Below are 14,653 nucleotides of genomic sequence, written 5' to 3'. Positions count from 1 at the left end.
TCATAGGGCAACTGGCAAGGGAGTAGAAGCTAAACATTAAAGCCCATTCTATCTTCCCACATCTCCTTAGTTCCTGCTGGTGTTAACCCTCTGCTCACTTCCACACAGAGGTGACACACCACTCGGCCATTTACCATTCACACATGTTGTCTGGTAAACTCCATCCATTTCCCACACTCAAATTTGCCAAAAATGCTTCCATGGAAGTTGTGTCTGCGTGCCAAACTGGATACGACTGGATAGGCACTGTTTACTGCTTACCCTGTGCTTGCATCTGAGTGTTTCAATATTATCCATGCCCATTAACACTGACCAAACATTGCATAAAAAACAGTCCAGCTGTAACAACGATGAGAAAGGACACCCTCAAGAACATCTCACCTAGAGAGCAGAAAAATGCTTTATTAAGATAATAAATTAAAAAATATTTTTATATGCTATATTATAGATAGCATATTAAACACATTTGCCAAAAATAGCTGATCACAAGCCATGTGCTTAGCTAGTATCTCAGCATGGCTCAAATGAATTCGAAGTTCCTCAGATTTGTACTATGTATGCACAGGTGTACACTGGGCTAATCACTGTACTAACTGAGTCATCATCTTAAAAATTAAAACTGTAAAGAGACTGGAATTTCATCTTGCATAAATTGTTTAGCCCTCATTTTGAAGGTCTTCCCTGTGCATGCCTGCACAGTTATGGGGCCAGCAGCACAGCAAGGACAAGTCCTCCCAGACATTACACTTGGGGGCAAACAGGAGGAAGATGAGGAGGAAGAGCAGCCAGGAGACTGGGCAGTGGTGGTGAAGAGTGGCACTTTCAAAAAGGAGATTTAACAGCCAGTTTGGGAGCTGGCTGTGATTTTAACAGTTTGTTATACTGGTTCAGACTGCACCCTGTCTTCTGCAGCTCTGGTAGTCTAATCTGATCATGATTTATTCTCACACAGTTTGTTTCACCTACATGTAAACTGCCATATGGAATAAATGGCCCCAACAAGAAGGAAAAAACATCTGGATTTTTTTTTTTTTTCAGAAATAAACTTAAATTTCACCAAAGTTAATGAACATGTTGATCCTCTTTTAGAGCAGAAACTCACCGTCTGTTAGTGAATTAAAAAATCTCCAGGCTGGCCAGCCAGCATTACACCTGCACTGCCAGAGGAAAAAAAAAGCAGTCTTCACCAAAAAATATTTGTGCCGTGAAAGGGCTCAAATTAGCAGGAAGAAAAAGCATGACACTTTGAGCACATAGAACCATTCATCTAACAGATGTCTGAGCAAGATCATCGCTCCACTCCAAAAAAAAAGTAGGAATGATTGATGGCAATGCACAAGATGACTAAGATAATCTTTCTCTGTAACCAGTTTACTACAGAGTCATATAGCAGCTGAGGTTGGAAGGGACCTCTAGTAGGGCCACCTAGAGCTGGTTGCCCAGGACCACGGACGTGCTTGTATCGTTCCTGCATTTTCACTGTTATTCCACCTGGGACTGCATTTCTCATTTCTCATATTCTTCTCCAAGTTACTTGGAAGTTACTTCCAAGTAATTTAGAACCATGTGTTGCCCATCCCCAAAACTGGAAGCATCACAGTGTCACCTGCGGACAAGATGAAGCAGCATGGTTTAATGGAGTCCATGGTAAATCTCATTGACCCAAGGTGATATAATGTTAATAAAACAAGCTTCATTCCTGTACAGCAGCAGATGGTAATGTAAACACAGGATGAACAGATCATAACTCACTTGGGAGCTGTGCCCGTAGAGTCAAGTTTTCAGTTCATACGTGTGCTTGTTTCATTAATTCGAGTCCTCTGATGAACCCCTTTTACATTAGGTCTCTCCCATACATGCACACATGCTAGTAAGCACATCCTTTGTATTATTCCATTTCTAAGGAATACGTACAAATATGGAGAAAGCAAAACACAACTGCTGGGAAACCAAAATGGAGGCAATATATTGTTAATGTTAATGACATTGCTTCCTCCATTCTGACCCAGTGAATTGCAACATTAACTAGATGTACTTGATATTCACTCCATACCATAAACTGTCTCTGGATTTGTCCATGAGCATATACATATATATAAAAATACGTATGTACATATGTTTAATTAAATTATTTAAAATATATTTCCTTAAATTAATTTTTATATATATATATAAATTCATCACCTTGTAAATGTGATATCAAGACCTACAGCCTCAGTAAACATGATTATTAATTCAATAGTTCAAAAATTGATGAAAAAAATAGTACTTTTTGAAGACTTGTAGTCAATAGCTAGAAGATGAAGTTAATAAAGGAGTACACCAAGGACTCAAAAACAAGAAAGAACTTTATTCTGAAATCCCTAATTTTAAGCTACTTTGATAAACAATACTGTATTGTGTCATATTACAGGTACCTCTCAAAATTCTGAAAAATAAACCGGTCCTCCCTGAAAGTCATCGTATTTAATTGTATTATTTCAGTTATACTTATTATTGCTTAACACCAAAGAGAATTTAAACATGATCTTTTGAATACCTTACTATGGTGTTCAGCAAATCCTGTTTTATTTGTAATCATATAAGCTTGTAACTTAAATTAACACATGAAAACCATTTAATGATGTCAATGCAATTGTGTGTAGCTGAACTGTAGGTTTAACCTTTGCTACCTGAAAGACTTAATACAGACTTTTAGCTTTTGCAACAAAACTGTTCAGTTCACCGTGATAATCATGGGCAGCACTGTCGACATTTACAATAATGCCATCCTTACATGTAGTTTACTACTACAGAAAATTAAGTCTTCATGGCATTTCATTCTCCAATAAGTCTAATTATCAGTGTTTTAATAAAGTAAAATTGAAAGTGTATTCTTTTGCCTTATGATCTTTAAAGTGCTGGTACTAGATTTTCACTTGGTGTTAATAATTTTATAGCTTCTATTCCTTTTTGTCTCCATTCATTTTAGAAAATTAAGTTTACTATAGTCTTACAAATCAAGTTTGTGGAAAGTGAGCTATGGAACAACAGCAGTACAATAAATGTATATATAAGAAGCTATATAAGAAGCATTATATAGCATATTATAATGCTATATAAGAAGCATTATAAAATAAGAAGTGTTTGAACTTGCTTTCTGAGCCTTTAGAGCACACATTTTCAAGAACTGCATCTGTTTCTGGATGTTGATTTGTTTTCATTTTTGTTTTTCTGCAACTACAGGGGATAATTGCTGCTCTTTAATGAAACCTTAGATGTGCCCATAAATCATTAATGCACAAAAAATCTCGCAGCAAGTATCATACAAGTCTCAAAAAGCTCATGGGAACTGGCAATTCTAGGGGAGCATAAGGAACTCTGAAGTTTTGGAAAACCACAGAGAGATAACTTGTGGCAACAGAGGCTTTCTCTTTCATATCGTGTGTGAACTTCAGCCCTTGCAGTACTGTTGATAGGCCTCTCACTCCTTCCTTGATCTCTTCGGCGAAAGATCCGAGCTGAGAATTGGAGAGAAGTCCTTCTCAGAATAAAGAAAATTGTGTGATTTTCTTCCCAGAAGTACCAAAGATCCTAAATTTAACAGGAATGGTTTAAGGATTCAATTCTCTAATCAATTGGACAAGGCACTGCTCTTATTGACCTAACTACGAGATTACTCAGGACCTCATACCACTGAATTCTGCTGCTGTTTTAGTCTTCAGCTCTTTGGAGCAGATCCATAAACTCTCCTCCTTATTTCAAAATGTTACAACAGGATGTAATTAAGTACAATTATCAAGGAGGTCAAACGGTCATCTGATAAACACTGGCCCAAACAGGCAGCTTGAAAGGTCAGGGCTGCTAAAGCCACATAGTACTGATGGGAAAGAATATTATGATTTAAGGGGGAAAAAATCCCAATGACTAAAGCTGAAGTGATTTACATGCTTTCTATATTACATATGCAAAGGCATGCACACAGACTGATACGCATGCACACGTGCCTCAGAGAGGCACAAATTCTGAGAACAAGAGCTAAACTAGCCACACATCCCCTCCACGTTGCACTAGATCACAAATCTCAGTTTTGGTGCTTTAATTCCAGTGTTTCTGGAATTTCCTTTTTCATTATTTTGTAAATCTGACTATTTTAAGAACAGTAAATATACTTATTACCCTTATAAAAGGACTTTTTCTTAGCCTTTTCTAAAATAACACTTGAGCTCACCATGAGGAAACGCAAAGTGTTGCAAGGCTTTTAGGAGCAAGGTACTTTAGAAGCACACTGCCAGAGTTAAAGGAGGCTTCACAGGAAGAAAGCTATTCCAGTACTCTGCAAGGTCAAAGAAGGAGAGTGCAAAGAATTGAAAATGAACACAGAAGTATTTGCCCACCCTCATTTTATGGATTGGAAAACAGAGGCACTCTGTTTTCATTCTTTATCTGAGGCTCTTCAGGTTCTTCTTTTTTGTCTGTTCAGACATTTCACTCTCCAACTTTCAGGTTTAGGCTAGGCTGAGGTCAGGACAGATGCAGTGCAAAACATTTGCACACATTTCATGTACAATGCAACAGGGTACCCTGGTCAGGAGCAGCAGATTAACCTTCAGGATCTCTAGCATGTTATGACTTGTGGTTATTGACAGATACCCCAGCTGAGGTAACCTTGGGAACAACCTTCCCAAAGCTATGTTCCTGCTGGATCTCAGCCATCATAAATCACCACAAAGACTACTGCTGTCATGGGGTTGTACACTGGGCTTGCTCTTGCTCCTATGGTTTCATCATCCCCACTACTATTTGCCCACTCTTTTGATTTCTCAGCTAATGTTTTTGCAAACCGTACCACTAGAATCCCATGGCTCCAGGCACCACATGCCATCAGGTGCCATTCTCCTGTTGTTCCAAAATTGAACTCACAAATCATTCTCCTGCTCTTTCCTCTTTTGCAGCCTAGGTTTGTCAGGACAGAATTTAACACCTCTATGTCCAAAACCAATACCATCCATATCAAAAAAGTCCAACACAATATCCTTTTGAAATTGTTTTGCAGCACCTTATAGTTGAATACCTCACCTATATCTCCTCCTCGCTTTTAAAAAAGGAAGGTTTTAAATGGATATGACTAGAGAAACTGTGATTAATTTATAATAATTACTCTGGTTTGTTGGTACAGCTTTTCCAGATAATATGAATATACCTTCATTAATTTGACTACAGACAAATACATGAGAATTAGAACAATAAATAACAATAAATTCATTTAATAGACACAGTGTACAAGGATAGAATCATGGAATCACTGTGGTTAGAAAAGATGTTTAGGTTCTTACGGGGTCTGAATGGGTAATATTGCGAAGTCAGATAAAGATAAACTGAACAGAAATTTCAGCTCTTCAAATTCCTACCTCGTCCTGATTCTCTTCCAAAAAGAAAGTTAGGTGGAATTTTTGCTTCAGCAAATCCACTGGTTGTCAGCTACGGATATGTATCATGCACCAGCACTAGCTGTCCCGATTAGTTTTTTGGGCTCTGACTCATTAATAATTGTTGTCTCAGTTTGCCCAGTATTACAGTGGGGAAAAAAGTGAAGCCCCATTCTGGCAAGGTACCACACGTGCCTTTGAGTTGCATAACAGTGGTCAATAAAGCCAAGTTCTCAATCTGTTGCACGGGTGCAATTGCTCAAAAAGAGCTGGGGACTAAGCATTTAGATTCACCTTTTGGAGCATCTCTCAGTAATAGTGGAAAGTTTCTTAGTGGAGAGCTGAGATGTAAAACCTCTCCTTTTCTACTTGTTTTACAGTATATTTTTGTATAGAAACAAATTCAAAATTTCATGGAAAACACAAACCAGGTCCTGCTTGTGTACCCCACCCACAAACTTAAATAATGTAGTTGTCAGGGTTGACAAGTTCTGCCTGCTGTAGCATTTCTGTGTTTTATAGGAAATTTTAACCAGGGGTGTTATTTTAAGAGATGAGCAAATGGGGAAACCCCATGGCCTAGCCAATAAAATATGAACTTTAGGTGCAATGGAGCACTCATAAATATGACTCAGAACAAGGGGATTCATTGTTTCTCCCGACCCCTTTTAGTTGCTCCTCTGATCTCAGACTCTCTGTGTGCGTCATGGCAGCCCTCATCCTTTAACCTGTGGTTTTTAAAAGCTAACTTCGATGTTATTTATGGCTGCAAATGCTAGTAGCCCGTCTGTGCACTCCCTGCACACACATACTGAAGGATGGGGGGAGCTGCATGTTATTTTGCAAGGACAAAAAGTTTTCCCCAGGGACCCAAGTGCCTGGAGAGTTTGAGGTAGCTTGTCTGCCATGAGGGACTAAGAAGAAAACTGATTCCTTCACCTGCAAGGCTTGCTAGGAGAAGAAACCCATACCTGGACTAATTTTCTCTTTTATCTGCACATATATCATGTTCTTTGCCCTTTCTCTGTCTGCACGCACCTCCCTATCACAATAAACTTCCCTCCACTTTTGTTCCTCTTCTGGCATGGGAAACGTTCTCAGTGCTACAGCATCCTGCTCCATGTGAGACACAGAGGAGCCGGACTAACTCTCCGAGTAATACCAGTTCCTGCAGAGGCTGTTCCTCTGTTGTGAACCTTTCCCATGCCCAGCATGACTGTGTCAAGCCCTGCACATTGGCCATTGCCTACTGAGAAGAAGACAGCCATCCTCCCTGCAAAGCTTGGCCTGTGCTTTGCCATTTTCCTCTCATGCTTTGCTCTCATTCCTTCCCTCTCCATCTCCCGTGCTGTCGCCCAGTCTCACCACTCCTCAGGCCTTAATCCCTTCTGCAGCCAAATGCTACTGACATAAAATTAAAGTTCAGTGACCCTGCCTAGACGACAGGAGTTAGAGACAAGGGAAAGGACAAGTGGGAGAGGATGGGGAAAAGTGTGGGAAATAATTATAAAGCCTGGTAGCAGTCAGAGCTCTCCTGAAGCCCTGGGGAGCCTTTCTTTAGCTGGAGGCTGCAATTGGCACTTCATAAACTGTTCATTCTCAGCTATGTGGAAACACCAGACAACACCTAGAATGATCAGACTGTAATCAATCAATTTTCTGCAAAACCCGATTAGTTTGTCGGCCTATGAAAGCAAGCTGAAAGGAACCACCATGGCTAAAAAGAGAAGAAAAAGGAACTGCCAGTGTTGTAATTACCTCCATAACTCAGGCAGTAAGTGGGCAGGTAGCTGCGGTAAAATTCTTTGCATAATTTAACATTCGGAGAAAATAATAACAGGAACAATGAGTGTGGGAGATCACCTATGTGACAACGTTGTGCTGTTCTCCAAGCAACAACCCAGGGTTTAGGAAGAGAACGAAGAGGCTCTCCATCCACTCCATGGCAGGCAGATTCTTCCCCTAAAACCCTCCACACAGAGGCGTCTCTGCAAGCCTCCTTCTTTCTCTTTCATGACTAGCCAGAGTCACTCCAAGACTGTTTTTTCCTGGGAAAATATGTACTGTACAATACATGCAATCCCCACAACCCCACCCAAAGTCTGTGTTTAGTCTGGAAAGGAGCACTTTCTAAAGAAGTGGAACTGGGTCAGCCCTTCTTCCCAATGGGAAAAATATTATTAATAATATATATTTATAGATATCCATACATGTATATAGCTTTTCACCATGCACATCTAACCATCTGCTAAATCAGTTTCTCCTCAGTTATCTGCAATTTCTTTCAAATCTGTTGGCAAGGAAAGTTAGACAGTTTTATACTCCAGTTAACGGAGAGCTTGACATTTTTTTGGCTGGGTAGATACAAAAATTTACTTGGATTAAAAGTGTTAACTTTGGCAAAAAAATTAATTGACAGTTATAAAACCATTATTTTGTTAGATGATATTTATGGATCACACACAAACCTATTCTGAGGTAGAGCTATATGGTTCGTAAAGTTCATGTAACATGAGATATGTCAAAGGAAATATAAAATATTTCAATATAAAATAACAATTGTAGTGTAATTCCAAAAAGGAATATGGATAATATTTCTTGTGCAAAATCAAAAACGATACCTAACAAAGTGCTCTGTTATAGCACACAAATTGGTTAAAACTGCCTAATGAATTATGAGGATTGGGTAAGGACTTTCAGGGAATGTCATCCTGCAGATGAAGACCTTTTATTCTAGAAATAAAGAAACCTACTTTGCAAAAATCTGTCTTAATATTTAATCTGATAATAGAAAATTATTTCTTCATTAATAGTTATTTCTAATGCCTGATTGTATACCTAGGTTACACCAGATTAGTTTACCTCACTGGTTGGCTGAGAAAAAATTTATTATGGCAAAAAAAATCAGGATTTCAAAATGCTCAGTGACTTCTACTCCAAGTGAAGATTAAATTAGACCCACTTGATCTAATTTGCTTTGAATTTTATGTAAAAAAATGAAAAATGCCTGACTTTGGGTTGCCATTCAAAAAAACTTCACAAATGTGTTCTCATTTTTTTCTCAGTATTGATCCAATTCCACAATTAAAGACATGACATCTACTTGTTATTTAACAAGTTTTATCTCTGTAGTGGCATCCCCCTGTTCAAGGCAAGATAATAGCACTACTTCTGTCACTTCAGTTAAGGCTGTGTCAATATTTTCATTAGAAGCCTGTATTTTACGGACTAAAACTGTACTGCAGCCAAGGAAATTCATGTAAGGTTAAAATTAAGACAGCAACATCTGAAATCCAGTGGAAAAGAAAGAAAGAAAGTGTGCTCATTCCTAAGCTTTGAGGAGAGAAGTTAATTATCCTGAGGCCTTTTTGTGTGTATCCTTCAAATCCAGCTCCCCTTCCACAGCTTCTGGCATTTTATAGCTTAGCACTCCATATCCCTCGCTGATGATACCTTAGCTGCAAGCAGAAGGTTGTAGAAACTGAATTAGTTTAATTTAAGCAACTAGCTGCTACATACACTCAAGGTCTGACTGCAGTTAGGAAATCCTTTATTTTTCATGTGTAATGACAATATATTTGTACAGGTACTCGGTATAAAAAAGTATAAAAGTTATTCTCTGCCATGTCAGCATTCTCCGATGAACACAATGAGCTGTAAATCTTGTGAATTTATGTATGTGCTTAGTGACTCAGGTTTTAAAGAAGAACATACTCTTCAAGATAGTGTACAAACTTAGGGTAAAGAAGGTGGAGAAATATGAACAGACCTCTGTGCCTCAAACAGGCAAAATTTTCTTTTATTTCAGCATCTGATTCAAGAACTGATCACAGCATGTGTGGTTTGAGGATTATTATAATTAAGATTGCGGAATCACACTGTATGTGAAGGAAAGTTGACTTTCTGGGGTGTGTCAGTTACTTTAAAAATCTCCATAATATTGTGCTCCTCTTTAAATTAGTATGTGTGGGTCAGGGTCACAGATTTTATAGTGACCGTCACATCTGAATTTTTGAAATTAATTTATATGCTAAGAAAGAAAACATAACAGAAAACCTCAAAACTTATGTATATTTATCCCCTATCTTATAGAGAGTTCATATCAACTCACAGGAAAACATGAAGAAAACAGAACTGCTTAGCAAATGCAGCAATCTGTTTAGAGAAAAAATTACATGAGCTGTAAGCAGATGAAAATACAGACCATTTGAATTGCATGAGAAGGAACGCTTAAGTACAGTGGATTTAATGATCACTTTGATGCTAATGGAAAATTCAGTCCTTGGTATGTTTAAATGTAGCTTATAAAAGTGCTACTATTTCTCCAAGGCTCAGACTTGTATTTTTTTATTCAACCCCTCTCTTTTGGTGAGAGGTGAAGAGTGGGAACACTAACATTTATCTTAACAAAGTCCTTCTCTAACTAAATTTCGAGTGAGCAGAAAAGTGAGTAGGACTACACAAGTATTATTTGTCTGTTCTCTAAGGAACAGGGTATCCTATATATGTCATTTTGGGACACAGGCCAAAAAGAAGATGCCAGAACTCTAAACAGTCAGGGCTTTGCAACAATATAATAAAATACAACAATAGGATAAAAAAAAGCACCCAGTGAGGAAAATAAAGTCCTGAACTTGTAGGTGATATAATCAGATCTTTGAAAACCCCAGTGTATTTAGTAGAGGATTTATTCTTTGACTGCTGGACCAACCCCAGTTAACTCTTCTGTTACACTCATCAATATTTATGGAGAGCTGCCAGCTCATAGTCTTACACAAAATACAGGACAAGACAGAGTCTCTGTCTTGTAATATCTTTCAAGAAAGAAAGAGATGGAAATTCTAGTATAAATTCCAGTATAAAGAGCAGGTGTTTACAATTTTAACTTCAGGAGAAGTAAATGCAGTCTTGTTTCTCTCCCTGGTTGCCTGACAGAGTCACGATTGCAGTTCCTTTGATGATTATTTTTTAAATTTGTTTTCAAAAGTGAGGTATTTGCAACTCTGACAGGTTGATTTTTATCAAGTTTCAGGTTTTATTCTCTAACACAAATTTATTTGTCCTTGTCTATTTTTTACTTTACTTTTTAATCTTATTCAGCCTTTTCAATCTTATGCTTAATAATTCCTATCCAACTTCTCAGCTACATATTTCTGGTTTTAATATATATGCCTTAAATTATTATAACTGGCTACAACTATATACGAAAGTTTCTATTTTAAAAATCAAGATGATTAATAAAGCTTTATAATTACACCTTATGTAATTAATGATGTGCAAGTTTGAACATGGTGAATACTATTTCCAAAGCAGATTAATCTGACCGAGCCTTCAAATCTAAAACCAGTTGAGTTATTACTGTGCTGCATCAACATTTATTGATTTTAAGGTACAGTGTTAGCATTCACTTATCACTGCATATTTTTCCCCATTCTACATTAAAAGAGCTTGCCCTCATCTGTCACAATCTTTTACTACATAAATCATATAAAACTGTTACCTGTTTCCATGATTTATTTCAATTTATGTTAATTATACAGAAACATAGGATTGTTTAATAAAAATGTTGAAGCTAATCTGCACTGGTCATCAATATTTCTTATGTATGTTACACAGTGGAATGTGTGATAAACCACAAGACCCAACATGTATGGAAGGGCATTTAAAGTGAATTGCTATTTAGACTCAAAGCTGAGACATATTTTAATTCTACAGAGGTCAAACAAAAGCTGGTATTTACATAGTATTTTTTATAAGTTAACAGTGTCTATTAATCACTAGAAAAATGAAGCATCTCATACCCAGTTTTCACAGTTCAGAAGTGTAAGATACACTGTAGCTTCTCAAAATTACTTTCTTAAGGCAACACTAGATTCCCAACAAAATGAGGCAAATATTAGAACCATCCTACTCAAGGTAAGACACTCAGTGGAAACTTGTGTTCTTCCAGCGAGGTTTTTTTTTGTCTGGGGAAGCGCAGCAGGATCAGGCTAGGACATATCTGACATTGAGACTTCAAAGACTTCTACTCATGCACTGCAAGAAGTCCTCTTGAAATCAAAGATGTTTTGTGAAATCAAAGGCTAGATCCTCTCTAAACAGTCCTCAGGGCCACTGATGAAATGATCTGTGACTTATTTACTGAGGGTATGTCTCAGGGCATACGAGGAAAATTTTTGCAGGATCAGAGCCTCAACTATTGCTTAGGATATCAGATCATTTCCTATATTCCTTTATATCATTACCTTTTTAAATTCAGCTGACTCCAGATGCTCTGGGTAAATCGAGGAATACAGTGATAACTTAAAAGTAATACACAGATGAGATGTAACACTTTCTTAAGGATGGAACATGCTTTAAAAAAAAAGATTTCATTTTTTCTAGTATTCTGCTTCAGGAGCAAGGACAACAAGCAAATGTATTTAGAGTTGTGAACCTATGTTACTCTTAAAGAAAAAGATCTCAGAATTGAACACCTTCTTATCTGCCAAATAATGGAAAGTAATTTTATTATTACAACAACTAAACTCTAGGGTGTCATTTTCCTAGAAATTCGAGTTGTTGAGGATTTTAGTGTTTGGAAACATTTTTCATCCTGCAGCAAGGATTAAAGACCTGGTAGACATAAAAGGTACAGAATCTGTGTGATAATCTGAAGGTATTTTGGAACATGTGTCATTGTTTAAAAAGTTTCTGCAGAATGTATTATCTTGGAAAGCAAGAGTTCACCAGTTTTTGTACCAGCTTATTAAGAAACTTCAAGTTTGCAATTAAATCTCTCTATTCAGATCAAACGAGAAGGGGTTTTAGCTAACTTTATGAGTCTTGCAGCATTTAAAATACTTATAAAAATAATAAATATATTTCATGAATTTTGTGCAGCTTTCTTAATGAGATTTAAGTTGCCTTCTGTTAAACAAGTCTATAACTGTTTTTTTAACCACAACGTAACTGGTAAGCATGTTTATTATATTCAGAAGCCAATATAATTTAGTTTTATCAGTTTTTGTGTTTGCATTGATATAATTTTCAAAAGCATTCTTTTCTTGCATGTTTCTGGTATTTAATGCTCTACTTGCTATTTAATTTATTTATGACATGAAAATAACCACTGCAGACTCTGAGCACCATGGCAGTATAATAAAACACAGTCTGTGGTTACTAAATAGAAATAACAAAGAAACAGCAACAGATTATTTAAAAACCAGCCATCCAGCTGAAAAGATAATAAGACTCTGACTCTTACTAACAGAAAAAAAAAGCAACTAAATAATAAGAAATCTCTTTTTTTATAATTTCATTTTTTTTCCCAGAAATCTCTTAACTTTTCCCTTTTCATAGCATTCTGGGCTTTAAATTATTAACAACTGACGTTTGTTCATGTCTGAGCTTTAAGCAAAACAGTGAGTGAAATAACTGAGCAACAGGCATAAGTGTTTTATTTTTTGAGAGTTTTTAAAAATAGGAGTTAGTTGGCCTAAGGCTAGAATTTTCATTACATCAATGAAAGAAAGAAAACAGAAGCCAGCAAAGGGGAGTTATAGAAACTGACTTTATATAAACAGTGAGAAAAATCTTTTTTCCATGGCCACCTACAACGGAGCTATTTTACCATTAGAATGATTTTTCTTTTACCAGTGGCACAGCAGCCCGGGTCCAATCCTGCCAGTTTAGAACAGGTTACCGGCTGGATAAGAGGTTTGCCCCTCACAAGATGAAGTTCACAAATTTGTCAAAGAGAGCAGAAACAAAAAATTTTTCCACATACCTAAATTGACAAAGCTCATGACCATGTCAGCATCATTCAGAAAGTTGGTGTCGTGCAGGCTGGCTAAGGGAGGATTCTGTGTGGTCAGGGGGGTCGTGCGAGATAATTGCATTCTCCGCGAATATCCATTTGGAGAGGCAGGGTATCCTTTCCGTATCCCTCTGCTCTCCCCTTCCAGTGATCCCTTTAGTGAATACTCCAGCTCCTCAGTATCCTCTTCACTTGTCATGGCATTATACAGGTCCAGCATGAAGAGGGGTGCAGAAGAAGCCTGCTTTCCTGGTGAAAATGGTCTGGGTCTGTGAGGTAAACCCAGGATAGAGAGAATCTCTCTCTGAATCTCCCTTCTCTCATGGTTCCGCAGCCTCCTGTAAATAAAACTCGAATGGACATGATTGTCTCCTAAACCTCCCTGTGCGTGACCCACCAGAACCCAGCAATTCCAGAGCAAGCCCACGAAAGCTTTGAGCGCAGTTAGGTTCATCTTTGAACAGAAAAAGAACAAGGAAAAAAAAAATCTTTTCTCCTACTTGTTCTGAGTTCCTATGAGGTCTGCTTTCCCAGTGGTTGAAGAACAAAATTTACCTATTCTTCATGTCAATGTCATCTCTAAATGTAACATCTTTGGTGATTCCTCTCCCCCCACCCTGTTTAAATATTATGGAATGTGTCAGGTTGCAGTTATTTCTAAGAAAGCTGAAATTCAGACTTCCAATTTTCCACTGTTGTTATCGTTTTTTCTGCATTTATGGAGCAGAAGACCAGTATTTTGTCAGCTGACCTAGGCATTCCTATATAAACCTTAGATAACCAGGTCTTTGGTGGGAAGCTGTATTAGCAAGAGCTGTTCTTCTGACACATTGTAGTTCCCAGAGTTATCTTCCCTCGTTATTCTGAGATCTTCGTACACCTTGCGCTCTTCCCAAGATAAAATCCTGAGTCACAGATTTGTCTTGATCTGTACCTTGGTGGTGTAACACATATCTGTCCAGCAGCCTGGCGATAACTTTAACATCTTTTGAATCGCTTGAGTGTAAAGTAATTCTAAAGCATGTACTAATCAAATTAATGTGTTGCCATGAATTTACTTGCAAAAAAAACCCTTCTGTAAATCCATTCAACCCTTGGCAGCTTCTGAACTGTTATTTCCAACTCTAGCAGGCACAAATATAACTGCTCTCTTCAAGAGAGATCTAAAGACTAATGTAAGCACAACCCTGCTGGGAAAGAAGAGGCTTCTCATTGTAATTTGAAACGGGTATAGCAAAAAAGTCCTTAACCCTTCTGTTGCCAGACAGAGCTTGAAACCTCTCCCCCCCCACCGATTTACAGTGGTATACCTGATTTTGACTATCGGTTGTGTTTTTCCTAACAGCTTGCAGAATCAATTTTAACTTGAACAATTTTAGGACATATAGATAGCTAAAGGCTTGTTGTAATGTGGAAGATCTTGTGAGTCCCTGGTTTAGTAAACTGG

The 14,653-nt window shown here is 37.6% G+C and overlaps 1 protein-coding gene across 1 annotated transcript in view; it reads right to left on the bottom strand.

The window, feature by feature from the left end:
- Window positions 1-13,660, bottom strand: part of BMP5 (bone morphogenetic protein 5) — a gene marked incomplete at its 3' end in the record, with an annotated part of 39,554 nt that extends 25,894 nt beyond the window's left edge. The window contains exon 1 of the mRNA XM_010188675.1: window positions 13,177-13,660. Within this exon, the coding sequence (XP_010186977.1) occupies window positions 13,177-13,660 (484 nt within the window). The remainder of the gene's footprint in view (window positions 1-13,176) is intronic.
- Window positions 13,661-14,653: the final 993 nt, after the last annotated feature.

This window comes from Mesitornis unicolor, unplaced genomic scaffold, assembly GCF_000695765.1.
Source record: "Mesitornis unicolor isolate BGI_N332 unplaced genomic scaffold, ASM69576v1 scaffold8537, whole genome shotgun sequence".
NCBI classification, from domain to species: Eukaryota; Metazoa; Chordata; class Aves; order Mesitornithiformes; family Mesitornithidae; genus Mesitornis; species Mesitornis unicolor.
The sequence above is the reverse complement of the archived record's forward strand: the minus strand, read 5'-3'. Positions and strand labels throughout refer to the sequence as shown.